At 42.9% G+C, this 25,869-nt stretch overlaps 1 protein-coding gene across 7 annotated transcripts in view; it reads right to left on the bottom strand.

The window, feature by feature from the left end:
• The window catches only part of CDK14 (cyclin dependent kinase 14), an 895,761-nt gene that overhangs the window by 442,350 nt on the left and 427,542 nt on the right, over positions 1–25,869 (bottom strand). For all 7 annotated transcript variants that reach the window (XM_033931181.1, XM_033931186.1, XM_033931187.1 and 4 more), the window contains one exon: positions 17,388–17,450. In XM_033931181.1, coding sequence (XP_033787072.1) covers positions 17,388–17,450 — 63 coding nt within the window. The remainder of the gene's footprint in view (positions 1–17,387; positions 17,451–25,869) is intronic.

Below are 25,869 nucleotides of genomic sequence, written 5' to 3' on the forward strand. Positions count from 1 at the left end.
TCTTGCAAAGTGATTTGGTGAGACCTATTTGCAGTATGGCTGTAACAAGGAGGACCACCTGGAATACTGCGTCCAGCACTGGTCGCCATACATGAAGAAGGACACAGTACTACTCGAAAGGGTCCAGAGAAGAGTGACTAAAATGGTTAAGGAGCTGGAGCAGTTGCCGTACAGTGAGAGATTAGAGAAACTGGGCCTCTTCTCCCTTGAAAAGAGGAGAGTGAGAGGGGACATGATCGAAACATTCAAGATAATGAAGGGAATAGACTTCGTAGATAAAGACAGGTTGTTCACCCTCTCCAAGGTAGGGAGAACGAGAGGGCACTCTCTAAAGTTAAAATGGGATAGATTCCATACAAACGTAAGGAAGTTCTTTTTCACCCAGAGAGTGGGGGAAAACTGGAATGCTCTTCCAGAGGCTGTCATAGGGGAAATCACCATCCAGGGATTCAAGACAAAGTTATACAAGTTCCTGTGGAACTAGAATGTACGCAGGTAGGGCTGGTCTAAGTTAGGGCACTGAATCCTGGAACTGTCGTTTCCATACCCCACACCCCCTGCCCACAACAATCGCGGCAGGAGAGATGCCTAATCTCTCCTGCTGAACACCATCCCCCAACACCAGCGCGATTACCAGCAGGAAAGATGCCCAATCTCTCCTGCCGGACAATCCCCCTCATCACGATTACCGGCAGGAGGGAGCCCAAGCCCTCTTGCTGGAAAGAACCGACCCCCCCCCCCCCCCCGAACCCACGGCGATCACCAGCAGGAGGGAGTTCAAGCCCTCCTGCCAGAAAGAACTACCCCCTGAACCCACCACAATCACCAGCAGGAGGGAACCCAAGTCCTCCTGCTGGAAAGAACCACCCCCAAACCCACCGCAATCACAAGCAGGAAGGAGCCAAAGCCCTCCTGCCAGACAACCCCAAACCCCCTTCCCCTCTGGACCTCCTTCCACAGCACCCTGCCCCCCCCACCCCAACCCCGATCAGCTCAGCGGCCCCTATTCGGAACTTAGACCTGTTTTGACTTGGTTGAAGTCAAAACGTATAAGTTCCAAATGGTGATTATGCACAGATGGGGAGAGGGACCTTGGAGTGATAGTGTCTAAGGATTTGAAGGCAATAAAACAGTGTGACAAGGCGGTGGCTGTAGCTAGAAGGATGCTAAGAAGAATAAAGGAGGTGTTGAGCTCCCACTTGGAGTATTGTGTTCAGTTTTGGAGGCTGTATATGGCTAAGGATATAAGAAGACTTGAAGCGGTCCAGAGGAAGGTGACAAAAATGGTAGAGGGTTTGCATCATAAGACGTGCGAGAAGAGACTGGAAGACTTGAACATGTATAATCTAGAGGAGAGAAGGGACAGAGGTGATATGATACAAAATTTTAAATACTTAAAAAGTATTAATATAGAACCAAATCCTTTCCAAAGAAAGGAAATTGGTAAAACTAGAGGGCATACATTAAGGTTGTGGGGTGGTGAACTTAGGAGTAATGTTAGGAAATTCTGAATCCTGCAAAAGTTTGAGATGGTTTGGATAGGCTGGAGTAAGCTTTGATGGCAACTTCAGTAGCTGAAACCCAAGGACAGGACTGGGCAGACTTCTAAGGTCTTTGAACCCAGAAATAAAGAAAAAAAGGATACTTTAATCATGAAATTGTAATGCATATAATTAAAGGGCAGACTGAATCGACCATTCAGGTCTTTATCTACTGTCATTTACATTTGTTACTATGTATAAACTTGAAGTTCCTCACTTTTCCCCTTTATAAATATTGCTCTGGTGTTCCATGCCCTAGCAGCTCTCTCAAAAACAGCCTGGGACCCGGTGATATTATCTCTCGGAGTGCATGTAGTCACAGCATTGGCCACCCACATAGTTGTGAAGATTCCTTGGGTGAGCTCTCAGATCAGAACTCAGTGAAACACTGAGATCACTGCACAACAAAGTTTTTGCTTCCTGAACACTGCTGGGTGTTTCTTATAGAATTTTGGGTGCTGATCATGAATATTACATCAAAAATTACCCATCACGTACCATTTCAGAGAAATCTTCAATTTTGTCGTGATTTTTTCTTATATTTGGATGCAAACAATTTTTTCTCCCATAAGTGTCTTATCAACAACGGTTTGTGCCGCCTGGGTATGTCCATGCATAAAATCTAGCCAGGTTGGAAGCTGTTTTATGGAAGATGACATCCTGGGCATGTCTGGGCAGGTCTGAACGAGCTTGCGCTGTCTCACCATGCTATAATGGTGGCTTCCATACACCGATCCTGCTCATTTGGTTAATATAGATAGTCCGTGTGTGTATATAGTATCAGTATAGTAAAGTATAGTAGTATAGTAGCTGTAGCAATATAACAGTAAGTAAGCTTGATGCTATAGACGTTTTGGTGTCGGGCAATATGTCTCGTCGGTGTCGTAACAGCCGCGACACATTCTGCTATATCTGTGGGGAATATACACTTACGCCTCAGAGACGTTCGATGACTGCCCTTGTAAAGAAAGCCTATCATCTGTATTTTGGCTGCAAAATAGGTGATCAAGACAAGCAATGGGCGCCTCACATTTGCTGTGCGACATGTGCTGTTAGTCTGAGAGCCTGGCTCAGAGGTACTCGAAAGACGATGCCATTTGCTGTTCCGATGATATGGCGAGAACAGAAAGACCATGTGACGGACTGTTATTTCTGTTTGACTAATGTGTCTGGTTTCTCTGCCAAAAACAAGAAGTCAATTGAATATCCTAATCTGCCTTCAGCAATGAGACCCATGCCACATGATGACAGTCTTCCAGTTCCGAAACCACCAGAGGATTGGACCTTAGACGAACCAGATGAAGAAACTGCAGTGCAGGGTTCTAACAGTGACATTGACCCGGATTTTGAACCATCCTCATCAGGCGATCCACATCTGATAACACAGTCCGAATTGAACGATTTGGTCAGAGATTTGGGTCTGTCAAAAGCAAAAGCTGAGCTGCTAGGTTCGAGACTGCAGGAATGGTGTTTGCTATCACCAGGTACGAAAATTTCTGTGTTTCGAGACCGGCATCATGATATAACCAAATTTTTTGCACAAGTCGACAGTCTCTGTTTCTGTTGTGACATTGAAGGATTGTTCTCGGTCTTTGGTTGTGATCACAACCCGGAAGAGTGGCGTCTTTTCATTGATTCGTCAATGTTAAGCCTGAAAGCTGTTCTGTTGCACAATGGCAACGTTTATCCTTCAGTACCTGTTGGCTATGCAGCACATATGAAAGAAACATATGAGAATATGGAAATGTTACTAAAGTATGTCCAGTATACCAGGTATAACTGGAATATCTGTGGAGACCTCAAAGTCGTTGCTCTGTTACTAGGACTGCAGCTTGGCTATACAAAGTACTGCTGTTTCATCTGCGAATGGGACAGCCGAGACAGAGAGTCGCACTATTCTAGAAAGAACTGGCCACTCCGTAAAAAGTTAGTTCCAGGACAGAAAAATGTAGCACATGAATCGCTTGTTGACCCGACAAAGATATTTTTGCCTCCTCTTCACATTAAACTGGGACTCATGAAGAATTTTGTGAAAGCAATGAACAAGGAAGGGGAAGGTTTTCGTTATTTAAGACAGATGTTCCCAAGAATAACTGATGCCAAGATCAAAGAGGGTATTTTTGTTGGCCCCCAGATCAGACATGTTATGAGTGACAAGCGATTTGAAGATCTGTTAGTTGGGCCGGAAAAAATTGGCTGGAAAGCCTTGAAAGACGTTGTTGACAATTTTCTGGGCAATTACAGAGCCCCAAACTACATTCAGCTGGTAGACAAACTTCTCAAAGCATACAAGAGAATGAAGTGCAATATGTCACTCAAGATTCATTTCCTCCATTCACACTTGGACTTCTTCCCCGCAAATCTCGGTGCTGTGAGTGACGAGCACGGTGAAAGGTTTCATCAAGACATAGCTACGATGGAGAAACGATACCAGGGCAATTGGAATCCGTCAATGCTTGCCGACTATTGTTGGATGCTACAACGTGATGCACCAGACACTGAATATAAAAGAAACTCGGGAGCAAAACACTTTTAATTCTGTTTCATTTAGTCGCTTGTGCGAAACGTAAACTTGACTATATATTTTATTGTCAGTAAACATAAAAATGTCTATTTCTCATAGTTCTTACGTGATGCAGTAAAACCAAAACCATATTTGAGCATACCAAGTTGGTACCTGTCATAATCACCAAAAACTTTTCAGGAATCAAGACTTAACCAAAAAATTGTTGTGCAGTGGATTTAGAAGAAATGAAGGATCAATGTTTCCCCACAAATTCATCAATGACCATTCTCTCTGACCAATATATTGAATGCATCACAAGGGCTTCCACAGGACTAGTTACCAAAGATGCTTATGAAAAAGATGGATGTGCTGAGAAGAGCCTTCCTTTTCCTCACCATAGACAAAGAAGAAACCAATGAGTCACAACCAGAAGCTTGCAGTGAGAGCTTTCAGGGGATTCAGTGGATCCCCAGCTCCATAGCCCTGCTTTTTTATTTACTTTTTGCTTGATGCAGTTTGATTTGTTGAGTAGGCAGCCTGCTCAACCAGTCAAACAGCCTCAAACAAAAAATAAAGAAACAAAAGCAGGGCTCTTGGGCTGTGGATTCTCCAAACCCCCTGAAGGCCCTGACAGTACTGATCTGAATTTGATTGGCTGAGCAGCATCTGCCCGTTGCCTGCTCAACCAATCAGATTCAGAACAATGCCCTCAGGGCATTTAGAGGGTGGGGCGAATACACTGAAGGCACTGACCACATGCCACTGGTCACAACCCAATATAGCTTGCAGCTTTTGATACCATCTTGGATCCTGCCATCCTTTTCTTGGGGTGTTTATTTTTCTTATACCATCTACACATTTTAACAGAAAAAACTGAAGAAAGTAGAAAAAGGATGCGGCATCGACCAAAGTTGGAGAGGAACATAAGAAAGGAATAGACAAGACTATATTTTGTGAACTGAAACCAGTATTTACTGCTTTGGATTTGTATTTTGGTTTTGGTTTCCAATTTTAAACAACAAAGCTATCAAGTTTACATATTTTTATTATTTTTAAACTGCTTTTCTTTTTATGCCTTGACCATGTATTCTTCAGAAAAACACACTGCATATGGTTTATGCGCAATTACTCATTTTTTTTAATGCTCCTTAAGGTGGTTTCATCACATAAAATCTGACTAATGTTCACACTGTACAGGGTTATAAACCATTGCTGTCTTGGGCAGAAAGCTGACACACAAGTGAGTGGGAGCATGATGGCATATTTAATGTCCAAATATTAGGGGCTGGCACTTTTAGCAATCAATTCCCAAACCCATCTGCCAAAGACAACCTTAATTGAGCTCAACATTGCTCTGTCTACTATACACCTGCTCATCCACTGGACTATTAATGACAAATAACAACTTTTCATTTGTATTCTGGTCCACATCCTCCTGATTAGCCTAAGTAACATGATAACAAACCTGGGCTATGGACTGATGAAGGCAAAGCAACCTCATTTGCCACTTCATATGGCAGGGACAAGTGCTGGCTAAAGCTTGCTCTAAAATAATATATAAGGGCAGAGCATGATACTAACAAATAGGACCACCACATCGGGCTCCTTTTACTAAGCTGCGCTAGCGTTTTTAGCGCACGCAGCATTTTAGCGCGCGCTAAACCTGCGCTACGCGGCTAGAACTAACGCCAGCTCAATGCTGGCATTAACGTCTAGCGTGCGCACTATTCCACACGTTAATGCCCTAACGCGGCTTAGTAAAAGGAGCCCCTAGTCATCAGGTCTGGTTACATACGCATGCAAAAAATAAACTGCAATCTGCCAGGATTCCAAGTCTTAAAAAAAACAAAAACAAACAATGTTATGTACTAAAAATGGGCAAACACTAAGCTAATATTTTAAAAAAAAAAAATTAATGGAATTTAGGTGAAAACAGACATATGTTGATTTCCATATGAACTCTTTCTGAAAACAACAACAACAAACCAATACTAATTCTGTATGACAATAAAATACTGATGTATTTTCCATAATTCTAATACAGTAATTAGTTATGTTCTGTTCTCCACAAACCTATACATATTCATAACAACAGCACCCTAAGGCATAGACTCAGGCTGTTAATTTCCAAATTGGTCATTAATACCTGAAATTGTCAATTTGTCAAGAATAAATATTATTTTAATAAACAAAACACCCCCCTCCATTACTGATATGACACACAAACCCAGAGCAATGTTTTAATGTGTCTGAGGGTTTTTCACGGCTTAAATAACAAGCATGTTAATCACACCAGCAGCCAGACTAATGCTGCTAGAATGCAAAAGTGAGGGAGAAGGGTCTAGAAGTCATACTATAAATGTCAAAGAACCAACACGCACAGACAAGTAAAGCTTTGGATGGACAATGTGAACAACTAACCCAGACAAAGGGATCTTTAGACAGCCAACAGAGATAAGGAAAGCTTTAGACAGGCAACGTTAACAGCCCAGACATAGGAAGAATTAGGCGGGCAACATTAACACCCAACACAGACATGGAACGCTTTGGATGGGCAGCATTAAAAGCCAACAAAGACAAAAGGAACGTTAGATGGACAACATTAGCAAGCAACACAGATAAGGGAATGTACAACGTTAACAAGCAAAGGAAGAAAAATGTGTATTATCCCATAGTGTATGTGCCAAGGTAAGTCATGACTAGTTTTCCCATAGACCTTCTACATTTCACAGAGATGAAGGTAAGATTTTAAATGACTTTATCCAGTCCATTAAATAATTCACCATTTATTTCTTCCTTGCATTTTTCAGGATTTTGCAAGCTTAAAAACATATTCCTTTAAAAAAATCCCCCCCCCCCCACAAGGGACAGAGTTCCTGCTACAAATTTTTGAAAAAGTTATAATTTAATTTTATGTTAAATGAAGATATCCTTGTTTGCTAAGATTATTCAAGCTCTTTTATGGCCCTCATAGCTTCCTTTTCTTTATTTTGTGCTTCTAGATTAATTGGCTTCTATCTTAAATGGACAAAACACATCAGAAGCCTTCATTTAACTACTGAGGAATCCTACATAAATACATGAAGGCAGATAAAGGCCAAGTGGCCCACCCAGTCTGCCCATCCACAGCATTCACCATCTCCTCCTCTCCGTAAGAGATCCCAGGTGCCTGTCCCACACCTTCTTGAATTCAGACACAGTCTTTGTCTCGACCACCTCTACAGGGAGTCTATTCCATGCATCTACCACTCTTTCAGTAAAAATGTATTTCCTTAGTTTACTCTTGAGGCTATCACCTCTCAATCTCATTCTATGCCCTCTCACCCTGGAGTTTTCTTTCAAATAAAAGACTTGCCTCATGTGTTTTTATGCCTTTACTTTTTTTCATAGATGGTATAACAAAATATAAGCAATCAGTCACATAGCAATAAAAATAAAGGCATAGAGAAATGAACACATGCCACACAGTTCATATCACACAATCATGTCACATTTTCTTAAATCCCAAATAGAGAGTTATTTAAAGGAGGAGATGAAGTGGTGTGACACATGAAAGATAAGGAATAGGAAAAGAAATGAAAGGATAGAGGTGAAAAGGTAGCAAATAAAGAGAGAAGTGAGGAGGATGAAGAAAATAACAATATGTCAGATGGAGAACAACATAGAAAATAACTTATATGGAATAGCAAAATAAAACATCAGGGAAATAGCCAGATGAGTAGAAAGCAATGGAACAACACAATAAGGAAAATATATCCAAGCATCTATACCGTCAATACGGGAACTATTTTACGATACTACTCGCAAATCAATCTTTTCAGTCACCGCCCCTCTGTGGAATGCCCTCCCATCAGACGTTCGATTAGAGAACTCGCTTGAAAAATTTAAAGCCAAACTCAAAACTTTCCTCTTTAAAGATGCCTTTACTCTTTAGTATCAGCTTCCGCCTCTTAATCCCTTGACTCCTGTGAAGCTTTGAAACATCTAATGCTTCTTTTGAAGTGATTGCAGTAAAATATACAACCTTATTACCAACCAAGGGACCTGGCACGGTCCGTGTTTCGGATAACACGCCTTCCTCAGGGGTCCATGGTGGTTAAGGTATGAGACAAACCGCATAAAAGATATCAAACAATACCTCAGTCTGGGATCATTTGTACTGAAAGCCTGGCTTAAATTTGTCTAGTATTTTTAATTTTGATAAAATATTGCTTTTATTTACCTATTTTAATTGTTTTTTTTACAATCTTTTTATATTGTACACCGTTTAGACACTTGTTTTGATAGACGGTATATCAAAAATAAAGAAACTTGAAACTTGATGTCAGGGAAGAAACATCAGAAGCCTTGTAATAACGTATAACATTCAGATTGTCAGGAAAAAAGGAAATAGTGTACCTTTAAGTATTCAGAAAAGAATCCACAAAAGAGGAGGAAGGAAACAGATTTAAGACAACATTTTCTTCTTTATCCATCCAACAAAGATGCCATTAGAATGTACCAATGAGCCTATCACCTTTAGCAAATAAACCAGATAATAGGAAAAGTAAGCTGGAGTGCTGCCCTGCTGTGTGATAATCAGTAAACATCAAGCATTCTAAGCATACCCACAATGGTATTGCTGAAGGATGAATGTCAACAATGAGTACTACTATTGTTAGGCATTCAGGATGAGAACAACATAGCCCTGGAGGGGTCAACCAGAAAGATAGGGTGGGAGCCGGGCAGTGTTCCCGCTAAGCTGCGTTGGCCTGCGCTCGCGCACAAAATATTACATCGCAGCGCAAAGTTTCTCTTCACAGCGCACACACGCGTCGGTAAGGTAAGGGGACGCATTGGGGGGATTGCACTTCCCCACAATTGCCATGCTTCGGTTCCTCTTCTTCCTTCCTTCCTCCCCCCCCCCCCCCGCGGGACCCTGCGGCACCATCAACTCTTACTCCCTCTAATGTCGGCCCTGCAGCTCCAGACTTCCTCGCACCTTCTCCCCTCCCCCTTTGGATCGCTATTATTTTAAATGTTATAGCCGCGGAGCTGTATCCATCAGTGGAGATGTCTAACCTCGGCCTGCCCCGGAACTCTTACTGCAGCAGACGCCCGTCTAGGCAGGAACAGGAAGTCACTGTTGCAGTAAGAGTTCCGGGGCAGGCCGAGGTTAGACATCTCCACTGATGGATACAGCTCCGCGGCTATAACATTTAAAATAATAGCGATCCAAAGGGGGAGGGGAGAAGGTGCGAGGAAGTCTGGAGCTGCAGGGCCGACATTAGAGGGAGTAAGAGTTGATGGTGCCGCAGGGTCCCGCGGGGGGGGGGGGGGAGGAAGGAAGGAAGAAGAGGAACCGAAGCATGGCAATTGTGGGGAAGTGCAGAGCTGCAGGGAAGAGTGTTGCGGTACCCAGCTGGAGGGAGAAGGAAGATGAGGGAGGGAATTAAAGGAGATGCCAGGGCTTGGAGCGTAGGAGGAAGGTATGCCAGTCTAAGGGAAAAGGAAGGGGGAGATGGGAGAGCATGGAGGGGGAGCGAAAGATGGAAGAAAAGGAAAGGAGAGAGATGCCAGAGAATCAGGGAAGGGGAGATACCAGACTATGAGGAGAGGTGTGGGAGAGGGAAGGCGAGGAGAGAGATGCCAGACCAATGGGGTGAAAGGAGAGATGGAAGGGGGAGGCATACAGTTTCTGGAAGGGGCATAGAAGGAGAGAAGATGCCATATAGGGGAAGAGAGACGGCAGACAGTGGATGGAAGGAAGAGAGTTACAAGAAGATGAGGAAAGGAGAAACCACAGAAGACAAAGGTAGAAAAAAAATTTCTATTTATTTATTGCTTTAGGAGACATGTGTCACTGTTTCTGTGAAGCATTGTATGCAGAGTCCAGCTTCTTGCTGGTTCAATTTAACCTTTGTCTATGTATTTTTATTTTATCCCCCCTTTTACAAAACTGTGAAGCGTTTTTAGCACCAGCCTTGGTGGTAGCAGCTCTGATGCTCAGAATTTTATGAGCATCAGAGCTGTTACCTCCGTAGCTAAAATCCACACTACAGTTTTGTAAAAGAGGGAGGGGTTAGTTTGTGATTACATATTCCTTACTAGGCGAAGGTGTTTTCTGTGTTCTGTGTGTTCGAAAGACATGGTTTTCTGTTAGGATTGACGGTGTAGGATTGATCTGTGCTGGTCTGGCTTGTTTAGTTTTACAATGGGTGTATTGATGTACTGCTCACTGCAATATGTAAGATGCTGCCTTTTCCTAGGTACTCATGTGTGACGTGTGGTTTGTTACTAAAAATCATGTTTTTCTTACAGATGGGGGGGGGTGCCAAAAAATGATGGGCCCCGGATGTTACATATGCTAGGTACGCCACTGTATGTAAAGATACCAGAAAGCTGGCGTAGCAAAAACTTCTAAGTTTTGAGTATTTAACCCTCCCACAATCTCACGGGCACTCGTTTCAAGTTTATTGAGATTTTGATTTAAACGCAATATCAAATATTTTCAATGCGTATAACAAAAATAAATTTGGGGAAATAAATAAAACCATTTGAACCAGTGTTCCCGCTAAGCTGCGCTGGCGTGCGCTGGCGCACAAAATATTACATCGCAGCGCACACGTTTCTCGTCACAGCGCACGATCGGAAGAGGCGTACGGCAGATGGCAGGGCGGCGAGAGGAGAATCGGGCGAGTTGGCTCATAACTTGCTGGCGCCCGATATTTTTGGCTCACGGTGAAAAAAGTTTGCTCACAACACCCGCCCGCTTAGAGGGAACACTGGTGGGAGGTACAACAAGAGGTAATGCTGGCCACGGAGCACATACTGGTCGCAAAGAAGCAACAGAGAAGCTGGTTACAAGATCTTAAGTCTGATGTTGCAGGGGTTAAGGATGAAATTAAATCTGATCTTCTAAATCCAGGCTTCTGAGTCCAAAATAGAGAATGACATAGGGAAAAAAATCTGTCCCCTTCACCGCTCCGTCCCCAGACCACCGTCCCCACCATCCCCTTCACTGCCCCGTCCCTGCAGCATCCATACAAGCCTCAGTACTGCAATATTTAGCTTATTCCTTCCTTATAAATCAAAGTTCTGGCTGCTGAACTAGAGAAAGAGATGTTCAGCTGGCAGGGCTTTGTTTATAAATTTTATCAACACAACTAATATACTACTTTATCCTAAAACAAAAAAAAATAAATAAATAAATATAATTTTTTTTTCTACCTTTGTATTCTGGTTTCTGCTTTCCTCATCTTCTCATTCAATTCCTTCCATCCACTGTCTGTCTTCTCTCTGCGTCTTCCATTTGCTCTGTTACTGTACCTCTCCCTTCACACACACACCCCAAATTGGTCTGGCACCCATCTTCTTCCCTCCACTCCCCCCATAGTCTGGAATCTCTGTCTTCTTCCCTGCCAGCATCTTCTCCCCACTTTGTTCCCCATTTCCCTTCAGTGTCTTCTCCCCACTCTGTCTTCCCCATTTCCCTTCAGCATCTGTTCCTCTCCACCCCACCTTTCTTCCCTTTCTCCCTCCCTGCCCCTTAGCTTTGTGGCGCTTTCACACACACACACATACACACACACACACACCACCATCACTGCAGCCATGGCTCCTGCTGCCAGAGAGGTCAAGCTGCCTCTAACCCTGGTATCTCATCAAAATCCATATCTAGCTCCCCAGGGGACCCAGCTTGAGCAAGAGAGTGTCCAGGGTTGTAAGTCTGCACTCCTTCCTCCTCCTCCTCATCAAAAACTACCCTGCGCTGCTGGCAACAAAAATCAATGAGAAAGGAGTAAAGAAAAAAAAAAAAGAAAGAAGGCATTCAACAATTATCATTTAATCATTTTCTGTCTTTGCTACATGATTCTCCCCCATAGCTACACAAAATTCCTCCTGCATAGACGTCAATGCTATGCAATATTGCCACATAAAATATTTCCTTGCGCTTTCACCACCCCCACCCCACCTGCAGCGGGAACACCTCTTAGCCGCTTCTGCCATGCACACCGTGCCCCCCCACCCGGACAAGAGGCCCCAGTCTGACTAAAAAAACTAAACAGTAGGTCCTACTCCCGTGCTCCTCAATTTAAAAGGCAGATGGAGTGTTTCCTGCTTGCAGCGCACAACTGTGCCGACAAACCTCCCTGCCCCTTACCTTCGTGGCTGGCAATTTCTAAACTGCCTTCCTACGAGCAGCTGGAGCGTTGAAGTTGCATGTGGCTGCCGGAAAGGTTGTCTCTGATGCAACTTCCAGTTGCGTCAGAGATGACCTTTAAAGCAGCCACACGCAGCTTCCAACGCTTTGGCTGCTCATAGGAAGGCAATTTAGAAATCGCCGGCCACGAAGGTAAGGGGCAGGAAGGGAGTAGGGAGATGTTTGGACTTGGCAGCGGCAGCGATCAGTAAGGAGGGGGCGTGATAGGTGACCGCGAGCGTTCCCTCCCTTAACTGCGGGGACAAGGCCATTCACCGCTCCACGGGGCGGTGAATGGCCTTGTCCCCATAGCCACGGTGAACACAGTTTTTTCCCCACTGTTTTGGCGGGTTACCTGCAACTAGCCACGGGTAATAGCCACTGTGTCATTCTCTAGTCCAAAACACAGTGAGCAGCAAAACTAGACAGTCACATCTCCAATTTACTGATTTCAGCACTAAACTACAGAACCTTCAGGAGGGAAATAAAAACCAGGTTGTTCAATATGTCAAACCAAACTCCTGATACAACCTATATCCTCACTCCATCACCAGACTCCAAATGTTCCAACCAATAGCTTCCCTGTAATCTTCTGGAATTGACCAGAATCTATTCCTTTTGTAATAATCCACATAGAACCGTAAGGTATTGGCGGAATAAAAGAAACGAATCTAATGTAAATTGGTAAAATGGACTTAGCACTGGAAGAGATTTCACAAGTAGATTTTGAAATGTGCCTAGAGACATTATTGTCTGCATGCATGACTAAATTAAAACAGTAGTACTAATATCAACCAATCCAGGAGATCTGAATGATTGCCCAAAAAATTAAAAATTACAGCAAACTTAGGATGATGCATTCAATATGCTTTTGCAACTACTATGAAGATGTGGGCCTTGAACCAGTTTTGTGTGGGAAGGACACAAGCTGTCTATGTTTGCGGATCTTTAGCAGATCACAGTAGCAGATCACAGTGCAGCAGAGGACAGAATTCAAAGCATGATTGCAAAGCTTAAAGGCAAGGACGTTCACTATCCCTGGCCCTTTCAGTTTAGGCTGATGTTCACAATAAGCAGGGTGACTACCTGGGTGCGTAGTGTGGAAGAGGTAGTAAAAGACTAGTCAAAGGCAGAAAATTAAAGGACAAAAAGCTCTAATTCCCAAATAGACAAGAGAGATGAAATGGCAGAGGCTTGCCAGACTGAAGAGGCAGATGGAGAAAAAGATGGACTGGCATCTGAGGAAAAAGACCAGCGCTTGAAGGGAATGTTATTTCCTCAGAATGAAGCTTGTGAGATTGGGCTCACATGGGACAATATCATTGTTATGCATTTAAAAGACTTGGAAGTTGCTCTGCACGTTTAGTGGCATGGAGGGGCATAATCAAAAGAAACGTTTAAGTCCGTTTTTGGCTTAAGTCACTAGTCACCCAAAGTCGGCTAAGGAAAATGTGTTTTCCCGAAAAATACATCCAAAATATTCCCCTTCCGCCCTGCGAAAATCATCTAGTTGGACGATCAGCCGTTTGATCGTCCAGACCGCTAAGTCGTCTATCGTTATACCTAGTTCTCGTCCAAAAATTCATCCAAGTCAAAAACGGGGGTCAGTAAAGTGATGGACTGGATACCTAAACATTGCACCAGAGTATTGGGGTACCTTACAGGGCACTGCTGTGAACTTCACAAAAAGGGTGCCACATAAACATCTCACCACAACTCCCTTATAGGTCATGGTAAGCTCCCCAAAACACCCCCAGAATCTACTAGACTAGTGGTCTCAAACTTGCGACCCGGGGGCCACATGCGGCCTGCCAGATATTATTTTGAGGCCCTCAGTATGTTTATCATAATCACAAAAGTAAAATAAAACAGTTTCTTGATCATATGTCTCTTTAGCTATAAATTACAATATTAAGACTTAGCCAAAAGGAAAGATTTATAAAACTACCTTTTACAGGTTACGTAAAATTCGATCTATTTCTAAATTTCTATGTCCCAAATCAGTTAACATCCTGATTCACTCTTTGGTGATGTCTAAAATCGACTATTGCAATTCTCTTTTAAAGGAATTGATTTACATGAAATAAAACGTCTTCAAATTATACAAAATGCATCAATTAAGCTAATAACCAAATCTAGAAAGTTTGATCATGTAACACCACTTCTTAAAAATGCTCACTGGCTTCCAGTTATTCACAGAATAACGTATAAACTTTGTATAATTACTTTCAAAACCATCTATAATATGACCCCCGCTTTTTTATTTAAGTTATTAATTCCATATTCTGCAAGGATAATTTTAAGATCTATTGAACAAAACTTATTGTCTATTCCCTCGTTGAAAATTATAAACACTAGATGACAATTTATTTTTTCATGTACTGCACCACAGACTTGGAATGCCCTCCCTATTTCTTTAAGGGAGGACAAGGAATTTGGAAAATTTAAAAGTAACTTAAAAACATTTCTTTTCAAGGATGCCTTTGCAAACTAATTTTATTATCTACTTTTTTTATTTTTTATTTGCTACCCTCTTGTATTTTCCCTTAATGTCTTTTCTTTACTTTAATGAATTGTATTTCATCCCTCCTCACCTAATGTTAAGAATATGTTAAATTGAGTGTAATTTAGTCCTTTTTAAGTATTTTATGTATTGTATTGTCACCTAACAAATGTAAATTTTAATATGTACATCGCTTAGAAGTCTGATTAAGCGATTAATCAAGAAACCTAATAAACTTGAAACTTGATAAATTATAAAGAGTTTTACCTCATGCAAAATTGTCATTTCTTTAATAAGACATTAACTATTTTTTCTGAGGCTCTCCAAGTACCTACAAATCCAAAATGTGGCCCTGCAAAGGGTTTGAGTTTGAGACCACCGTACTAGACCCATCTGTCTACCACCCTAATAGCCCTTATGGCTGCAGGTGCCACTTACATGGCAGCACAAACGGGTTTTGGGGGTGTTGAGGGGTGCACATGTTTCACATGAATGCAGTGATTAGAATGGCTTATGGGCCTGGGTCCTCCTCTCCATGGTTCACTAAACCACCCCCAAGACCACTTAAGCCACCTCTATGCAGCCCTACTAGGCTTTCCTATGCCAGGCGCTGATGTACTGCAGGCAGATGTGTATGTTTTTATTACGATTTTTATGATGTTGGGGGGGGGGGGGGGGTCAGTGATCACTGGGGCAGTGTGTGGAGGTTTATACTTTGTGCCTGCAGTGCTTATCTGGTCACTTTGGATACCTTTTTGCCACTTAGACCTATTTTACATGGCCTAAGTCACAACGTACAACTTCCGTCCAGGCAGCCTCGTTAAAGTTTCGGTTATACTTGTAGTACGACTAAGTTTAGACCAGCTCAAGTCCTGCCCAAATCCCGCCCTCACCCCTCCTCCTTAAATGCCCCTTTTAGCTCTGGTCGTACAGCAGCACTGACAAGACTTAAGTTGTTTTTAGGTTCCTCCAAAACCCGTTTCGATTATCGGCACTTGGACAACTTGTCTTTTATATCATTGAAGTACCGATTTAGGCCCAGTTTCTCCTCCAGCCCCTTAACCATTTTAATCTGAGTTTTGGACTTATATGTGCATATCATAAAATGCACATACATATGCAGAAAATAAGCTGGGGAATTTGTGCATACTGAAAGTAAGGAGTTGTTGCCTAAAAAAAATAGGCACCGGCCACGTGTCAAGCATACCTAGGCACCATTTACAGAATCGTGGCTAGGGGCGCCTATGTAAAAACTTAGGCACTCGAAATGTAGGCCAAGGCTTTAAAGGCCTACATTTCAGACACCTAAGTTTTTGGAGAATTGCGCTTAGTGGTGCTTAAGTTTTACTCAACCCATAGAAATGCCCACTTAGGTGATAGGTGCCTATCTTTTATAGAATCGGATAGGCACCTATCACAGAATTATTTTTTCCAATTATTGAGCCTATTAAGGGTATTTTGCCAATTAAGTTAGGCACCCTTTATAGAATCAGCCCCTAAGTGTAAATGCATTTGTGTACTTGTCTACTACTACTTATCATTTCTATAGTGGTACTACCGTGTTTCCTCAAAAATAAAACACTGTCTTATATTAATTTTGGGCCCAAACAAGGCACTAGGTCTTATTTTCGGGGATGGCTTTTTTTTTCATGTACAATGATCATCTCTCCCTTCCTCTCCTCCACCCCAATTCTTCCTATTTCCTTTGTCTCCCCCACATGTGCAGCATCTTTCCTCCCTTCTCACCCATCCCTTTGTGTAGTATCTTTCTATCCCTCCCATCCCTTGTGCAGCAGAACCCTTGCAGCTTGTATCCTCCTAACATCACTTGCAGCTTCTTATCCCTCCCTTCCTCCCATGTAGCCTGTTTCTATCCCATCACCGCCAACCCATCTCTCCCTCCCATCCGAACCGCGAGACTAAATGTACCTTATTTGGGGGGGTAGGGGGGGAGGAAATAATTTTTATTGATAAAGCAGCTAATACAAAATACAAACCGGCAGCGTTGGAAGCAATGTAGACAGGCTCCTTCGCGACCTGAGCTGTTCTTTTGCTGCATCACTGATGACATCATCAGCAACATGGCAGATGAACAGCTCAGGCCGCAAAGGAGCCTGTCGACATTGCTGTCGACACCGCCGGTTTGTTATAAGGTAGATTTAGTCTCGCGGTTCGGATGGGAGGGAGAGATGGGTTTGCAGGGTGGAGGTGGGGGAGCGCTGCTGCTGCCAGCGACTAGGGCTTATTTTTGGGGTAGGTCTTATTTTTGGGGAAACACAGTAGATGTAAGGTGTTTTTTTTGTATCTGAGGCAATGGAGGGTTAAATGACTTGCCCAGGGTCGCTGGGAGGTCCAGGTTTCTTTATTATGTTGTAAACTGTTTTGAGCACGGACAGTCTCTTGCATATCCAATGTACAGTGCTATAGAAATATCAAATTGTTGTTGCACATAGCTACGCCCCTGGGGCATAAGCACTATTCTATAAACCATGCCTAATTTTAAGCACATTAATAGAATAGCGCTTTTTTCAGTGTTGATTTTTTTTTTTTTAAGGCGCAATATATAGAATTTGGTGCTAAATGCGGTTCGTTCATTGTATGAACAGTGACAATTAATCCATGGATACAGTATCCCCCCCCCCCTTCCACACTTACCTTCACATTGTCCGGATGAAGCCCCCCAGGATGCTTGTCCATGTACTGGCATAAATCGGTGTGCTACAAGAGAGGCAAGAGGGAAAAGATCTTTGGTGACTGTTGATAAAATTGTATTTTTCCTGCTTCGTTGTGCCATTTCCTTCCAGGCAAAGCAAATTTAAGACAAGCAGCAAATATTTTTCTTTAGCAGTCAAAACTTTAGGTCCTATTACACCGTCAACCAGCTTTCCAAGAAAAGCTCACGGACAGTTGATACTGAGGTCAGGAAACTTAATAAGCTGCTTTCATTACAGTTCAATACACAATTAAACAGACTCTTAAGAAATTAAATGGTGACTTTGTTTTTCTTAGCATTAGTTCTGCGAGAGCTCTTTTTACTGCTGTTGCCAAAATACAAAGAATAAAGAATAGGGTGTCTGCAGAACTACAAACTGCAGAACCTGATAGTTTCTCTGTGATCCCTTATTAGCAGCATCCTGTATGTGGAACAGTTGCTTGCCTACTAGGTTGGAATGCATGAATGGGGTTTACTGTTTTTAAATTTGAATTTGGTTCTACATCTCAAACCATTACAATGGACTAGATTCACTAAGGGCATGGGTCGGATTCGATCCATTAGCGATCCGAACCATGTCCGGAGGGCTGATTCACGAATCGCCCTCAGGCAAATGAGGGCGATCAGAATCACGCCCCCAACCGACCGCTCGGATCGCTCTACAGCAATCCTAACGCATGCTCATGCGCTGGGCCTCCGTACCCGGCAGAAGAAGAAACCTACTTTTTTTTTTCTTTGCAAGCCTGTGGTTTTAATCCGTTTTAAACCCACGGGTTAAAACCACGGACTTGCACTGCAGGGAAGGGCAGGAGAATCGGGGCAGCAGGAGAGATATGGGGCAAGAGCAAGGCGGCAGGAGAGATTCGGGGCGAGAGCAGGAGATTGGGGCTGAGAGCAAGAGATCAGGGCAGAGAGCAGGGTGGCAGAGGGCAGGGCAGTCGGAAAGGACCTGAGCGACTGGTCCTCAGCAGTCACTTATTTTTGATCAGTGTCCCTCATTTCTTTAAGTGAATCGCTGCCTGCATTTGAATGCCGTTCCCCCTCATTTGTATATGCATATTGAAGGATAATCGGGACAGAGGTTAGTGAATCAGGTTGGAGGGAAATCGGGTTGCAAAGGGGTCGCTAAGTGGTCGGAAGTTAATCGGTGGGCTTCGTGAATCTAGCCCAATGTATGCTGCACACAACCCACCACTGTGTAATTTGATATCATGCACTAAACCTAGGCAGGATCCGTGAGACCATAGAGAATGACAGGGTGACAGAATTTGACCCCGTTCCCGTCTCTGCGGATAACCATGGGAAACCATCCCATGTCATTGTTTAGTGTCTTTCTCAACCTCAGTCCTACACCAGCATTCTTCAATGCAAGGCTTGAGGGTTAGTGGCTGTGCCCATTCATACTCTGATTCTTCCCCCTCTCTTTAAAGAATGACAAGGGGATTGTTTCCCATGGTTAACCCTGAGAACGGTGACAAATTCTGTCATCGTGTCATTCTTATAAGAATCTTTTTTGGGGGGTGCTGGAAAAATTACAGCTATTAATAATAATAATAATAATAACAGCTTATATACCGCAATACTGTGAAGTTCTATGTGGTTTACAAAGATTAAGCAAAGGTACAAATTGATTGACTTTAAGAGGGGAGGAAGAAAGAGGGTTAATAGGACAGGAAATCCATTTTTGAGGAGAGAGTGATCAATAGAACAAGTTAATCGCTATAGAGGGGAGAGAGAAGAGAGGATCAGTTCTCTAGATACTTTAGGAACAGGTGTGTTTTTAGAAGTTCAGACGTTCAGACATTCAGTAGGAGGAAATATTAACAAATGTGAACAATCCTGATTCAACACCAGTGAAAGATTTAGACTGAAATGCAGGAAACTTCACAGGTATTGTAATTTGTACTTGTGCCAAAGTAGTACATATTGAGTAAAATGTATCAAAAACATGACTATTCTAAAAAGGCTAGAATAAACCATAGGCACATATATTTTCCACCTGTTTTTAAGGGTACCAGATCACTGTATCCTATATCACGTAACATATAATATTGTGGGAATGTGTGGCGCAGTGGTTAGAGCTACGGCCTTAGCAACCTGAGGTTGTGGGTTAAAATCCCTCGCTGCTCCTTGTGACCCTGGGCAGGTCACTTAATCCCCTCATTGCCCCAGGTACACTAGTTAGAATTTGAGCCTGCTGGGACAGATAGGGAAATATGATAAAGTATCTGAACGTAAACCACTTAGGATATAAGTGGTATATAAATAAAATAAAAAATAAATATAACAAATAGCCAACCAATAATACAAACAGAGTAATAAAAGTTATTTTTAGGACACTCGGAGGTCTAGGACTTCAAAATCTTCAAAAAGAAATGCACCATGCATCTTCACCAGGTCATATTTTTCCATCATTTTAAAAATGGGATATCTTAAAAATGATATTGTATAGCAAACACTTATCTCAAAAGTAGCCAATGAGCTATAACTAGAAGTTCAGGGAGATGTTTTTGACATGGTTCCAAGTTTCATATAAAGCTGCTTCATAGAAAAGTTTCCTTCATATAACAGCAATTAGTTTTGCCCCCACAACTCAATTACTAGGCAACATAGGCTCCCATGTGCCTTTAGAAAATAGGCTTACAAAACCATTTCCAGCAACAAATATGCTCGCACAAATTTAAGGTTACTTCAAGGCAGGCACAAATTATATGCATGTACTTTTTGCGTGTAACCAATACTCTCTCTAAGCACCAGTCGGGTGCTTGCATTTTCTCATGTGAGCGACAAATTCTAAAAAAAATTTTTTTTCTTTTTTTCATGTGAGCAACAAGTTCTAAAAACCCAACAATTTTCCAGCATTTTTGTGAGTGACCATGTAGAATCTGTATGAAAAGTATTTTTGTGAGTGCCCATGTAAAATCTGTGAGAATGTATGAGCAATTGCTCATATGCTCAGCCTAGAGGGAACATAGCAAGTAAACACATATAACCCTCTCTCTGCCCCACCCAAAACATGTCAGAATGTCTACACCTGCTTAGCAATGCATGCTTGGTACCCTGCTTATGGTTTCAAGTTTATTAGGTTTTTATATACACCGCCTATCAAGGTTATCTAAGCGGTTTTTACAATCAGGTACTCAAGCATTTTCCCTATCTGTCCTGGTGGGCTCACAATCTATCTAACATCCCTCAAGGTCCTCACAGGTTATATAGAGAAAAATGAAGCCAAATGATGACCATATGGCAGATCCAGTCTGGTCATCCATGTCATCTGCCATCCTTTCCTCACCCTTAGAGATCCTTTGTGCTTGAAGTCAGATACAGTCTTCATCTCCACCACCTCCACAAATTCACCACCCATTCTATGAAGAACTATTTCTTTAGGTTATTCCTTTCTCACCTTCATCCTATGTCCCTTCATTCCAGAGCTTGCTTTTAATTGAAAGAGACTAACCTCCTGTATTTTTATGCCACAGAGGTATTGAAACTTCTCTATCATCCCTGCCTTTGTTCCCAAAGTATTTGTACATATTGAGATCATCTGTGTGCACACACAAGTACCCTCACACAATGTTGTAACCCCCACTTTCTGCATGTAAAAAAGGCTTTACATGCAAGAAATACTTTCTAAAATCAGTTTGATCATATTTAAAATAAGAAGAGAAGAAAATACATAATAGTTTGGGTTTTTTTTTTTTGTATGAGCTCTGTTTCTCCACTCACATTTTCAAACAGCACAGTAGCAGAAATGAAACAAGGGCAGGTTTCCAGTGTGTCTGACCAGATGGAAATTCTATGAGTAAGGCACGGTTAATGTAAGCAGAAAATGTGTCCCATGGTAAAAATGGATGCCAACAGACAGCAGAAACAGCACAAGAGTTTAACGTCAAAGGCAAAAACCTGAAAGTTATAGCCACAGATTGGGCAAACCCTAAGCAAAAAGAACAAAAGGATTTCTACTGTTACTACTTATCGTTTCTATAGCACCAAAGACATGCACAATGCTGTACACACACACAGGAAAATTTCTGCTCAACACAGCTTACAATCTATTCAAAACAGAAAGGCCAAATAAAACATTGAGGAAAGTTGTCACGCTGATAGAGCTCTAAGTCACTTTATTTGTTTCTTAACATGAGTTAAAGGGCTCCAATGAATCTTCACTTGCCCTATAGCAATGATTTTTAGGTCAGAGGTACCCAATCTGCCATATGCGTACCCCAGAAGATATGTGGTACCTGTGTGTCTCCCACCCTCCTTCTTTCTCCCTCCCGTGCAGCAGCCGCTGTTTATCTCTTCCCCATCTTCTCCTGGTCGAATAGTGCCCTCTTTCTGTTCTTCTCCAGACTAGCAGTGGCTTCCTCCCCTCCCCTTGCAGCAGCTCTCTTTATTTGCCTACAGCAGTGCCGGTAGCGTTAGTGCAGCAATTCACTTAGGCAGCCTTGGGATCTTTGCTGGGTCACAGCCTGCCTCTGATGATGCAACTTCCTCTTTCCTCGGAGGTGGGGATGACCTAACAAAGAACCCCGAGGCTGCCTAAGTGAATTGCTGTGCTGCTGCTACCGGTACTGCTGCAAGCAAATTAAAATACTGAGCTGCTGCTGCTGCTAGTTCAGGTAGGGAAAGGTGCAGTTGCCACTAGTTGGAGGTGGGAAGGGTTGCTGGCGATGAAGGGGAGCAGCTGCTGGTAGGGGTGAAAGAGGAAGGGAGAGCTGGAGCTGTTTGAGAGCAAAGGGGAGCTGCGTCTGCTGGTTGGGGGGGGAGGGGATAGAAAGGTGCCACACGGAACAGGAAATGAATGATGAAGGTTAGGGCTCTTCAGCTTGGAAAAAAGAAGACTATGGGGAGATATGACTGAAGTCTACAAAATCCTGAGTGGAGTAGAACAGGTACAACTGGATCGAATTTTCACTCTGTCAAAAATTACAAAGACTAGGGGACACTTGATGAAGTTACAGGGAAATACTTTTAAAACCAATAGGAGGAATTTTTTTTTTACTCAGAAAATAGTTAAACTCTGGAACGCACTGCCAGAGGTTGTGGTAAGAGTGGAAAGCATAGCTGGTTTTAAGAAAGATGAAAGGGGATGGGGGAGCTGGAGGCAGTTGGGGGAAGGAAAGCTGCTTCTGCTGATCAAAGGAAAGAGAGAGATTGGTGCCTCACTGGACTGGAAATGGAGGAAGGTGAAGTGGGAGCTGCTGCTGGTCTGCTGGTCAGGGGCAGAGAAAGGGAGAGTTGCTGCTGGACCTGGAGGGAGTAAGCAGAAGGAGATGTGCTGCTGGACTGAGGGAGGGCAGTGGAAAGGAGGAGAGAATGAATTGGGGGAAGTGAACACTTGACTAAGGGAGGAAGAAATGCTGAACAATGGGGGAGAGAGGAAGGGATAGGGAGACATACAAGCTTCGGGGGGGAGGGAGCAGAAAAGAATAGAGAAGTGATGAACAGAGAAGAGATGCTGTGCACGGAGGCAGGAGAGGGACAGGCACAGAAGGGGAACGCTGGATGGAAAGGGAATGGGGGCAAAGAAAGGCAATACTGATCACAGGGGTACAAAGGGACAGAGGGTAGATGCTAGACAGGATAGATAGAGAAGCAGAGGGAAGATAGAAGGTGGACATGGAGAGAGAAGATATGTCAAATGGACAGAACAGCCTACAAAGAAAGGTGAAATAAACCAGAGAAAAGCCAAAGAGAGACACTGCGACCAAAGCGAATGGAAAAATAAAAGGCTGAGACAACAAAGGTAGAAAAACGTATTTCATTCTGAATTTATTAATTGGACTGTGTCAGTCATTGGAAATGCACATCTCTAATATATTGTACAGTACTCCCCTGATATTCATGGGGGGGTTCATTCCAGGAACCCCCGCAAATCTTGAAAAACCACGAATACGGTTTTTAGCGGGGGAGACAGGAGAATGCAGCCGGAAAGGCAGCTCCTGATTGGTGAGGCCCGACTTTAGTGCAGGAAGAGGCGGTCGGAGCATACCGTGAGTGATTTCCTTCACTCGCCGGCGCTCCGGCTGCTCTCTCCTGCCTCTCCGGCTTCCCTCTCCTGCCCAGTCATTCACGGTCGGAAAATACCGTGAATGACTGGGACCGCGAATCACCAACCGGGGGAGCATTCTATTATGGTTTCTGTTTATCTAGTATTGCTTTATATGCTCAATCTGACTTCTTGAGGTTTCCAGTTAGAGATATGATGGATAAAAACCTATTACTGATCTGTGGCCCCTTGTTTCATATTTGTTGAGGGTCTGTCTGTGTCTTGCATGTGTGACTAGGATATGGTATTCTGCTACTATGTAGTTTCTGTGCAGAACTCTTCTAGTAGTCACATTGTTCTGTATTCTCACTAGATGTTGTATTAGTGTTTTAAGACCTGCTATAATATTTACAGTGCATTTTTTTCATACTTAAGGTTGTTGCTCTTTGAATCCTGGGAGTTAGTGCTGTTATGATATGGTTTGGTTCCAAGCCTTTATTTGCACAAGTTTGTGTGTACTGTTTTACAGTGGCGGGATTGATCACTACTGGCAACTTTTGTGGAGAACTTCCTCTTCTCATGCTCTTATAAATAGGCCCTGTCTAAGTGTTAATGTTCATTTTCAGTCAGGAAGAAAAACAGCCCCCCCTGTCAAGGGGCCAGTTTATGAGAGACTGAAATATAACGGATCATGCCAAGCGTGTCTTGGTCTGTACAACAGCTGCAGTGACCTGTATTTGTTATGTATGTTGCCTAGTTAGTTACTGTTTAACAATAAAATGTCCATTTCAAAATATCTGCTGCTCGGAACTTGGGGGTACTCCGTTGAATTTGTTCAACTTAGGGGGTACCTGGCTTGAAGAAGTTGGGAAACACTGATTTAGGTCACCGTGGGTTACATAGTAATGAGATACAAAACATGCAAATGCATGTAAAACAGCTCATTACTATTTAAAAACCAAAACATCCAAGTCATCAGCATAAAGATATCATTACTGAAAACCATAGGAAGAGATCAGAACACCAAGAGAATAAGTATGGATACAGAAAAGAAAAATTCCAAGACAGAGCCTGATTGTATAAATGTGAATTTTTATATCTTTTATCTCTGCAACCATTTTGAAAATCTTCATACCTGCAGCAGCAGGCCACTAGACCACCAGGAATGATAAGGAAGGGCATAGGGGAGGTCAGGTCGGCGATGACGGCAGCTCTAGCAGCGGCAGGAAAGAATTGGGCTCTTTCCTGCCCCTGAAGAAGCCACTAGACCACCAGGGATGTTAAGGTAGGGCACAGGGAGGAGAGGGTCAGTGTCGGGGTTACACCATAGGGGGGATAGGCAGGAGAGAAGGATGGCAGTAGAGGGGAGAGATGGACAGATGGATGGATAGCATAGAGGGAAGGAGGGATGGCAAAGCAGAGGAAGGGTACAGTGGTATAGCAATGGGCGGACCTGGCCACTCAGCCTGTACAAACTGTGTGCATAAAACAATCAGTAACAGAAGTACTGTCCTTTTTTTTTTTTTTTTAAGAGTGGTGCTCATTCATGGGGGAGCAGTATTCTTTTTAAGTTGCACTAAACATCCAGTTTCTGAATTTTATTCAGAGTAGCTATAAACTACATATGAATAAGTAGGGAAAGCATGCAGACTATGGCATTTTTTTCAACTCCCCTGTGAAGATAGATAGATAAGGGGGGGGGGCTTAAAATGTTTATTTGCAATGCCCTAGGCTTATAAAATTGCATAAAATCATGTTTCTGCTTTGAGCTGGGAGACGCAGGAAAGAAAATTAAGATTGTGGGCACGGGGATGAAAAATGCACTTCACTATGGGGCCAGTGAGGGGACAGAGATGAAAATGTGGGGACAGGGAGGGGTTGGGGTGAATTTTTGTCCCCACGTCACTTTCTAGTCTCCACTGTTGCTTCTGTGTTCATGCTTAATGGGGGGGAGGGAGCAAATGAGAGAAGGAAGATGAAGGTCTAATATTTTGCTTTCATCCTCATCTGGGTTAAGGTGAATTTTTCGGTGTTAACAAGATATCATGGTGGAAAAAGGTTTGGGAAGCACTGAGCTAAACATTTATATGGGTTACTATCCACAAGGCTCAACTTGCCTGACTGATGACCAGTATTTTAGTTCATAGGAACCTGCAGTTAAACACCTCCATATTACAAGAGACCACTGCTTAGTGTCTATATTGCGCTATGACTCTTTCTCCTTTGTTCCAGGCAGAAAAAGAACAAGGGCAGAAGTGAGTGCAAGCAAGGACAAGGTTGTAAGGAGCATATGGTTGTTAATTATGTCACAAAGCAGAAGAAGGTAAAGGGGAATAGAGGCAGTCCCTCAGACTTAGTCATAAAGAGGTGTCAAGACCTCGGTGAGAGTGAGACCCATTAATCTCTCTCTCTCAAAGAAGAATAGGGCAACAGAG

The sequence above is a fragment of the Geotrypetes seraphini genome, chromosome 2, assembly GCF_902459505.1.
Source record: "Geotrypetes seraphini chromosome 2, aGeoSer1.1, whole genome shotgun sequence".
In the NCBI taxonomy this organism is placed as follows: domain Eukaryota; kingdom Metazoa; phylum Chordata; class Amphibia; order Gymnophiona; family Dermophiidae; genus Geotrypetes; species Geotrypetes seraphini.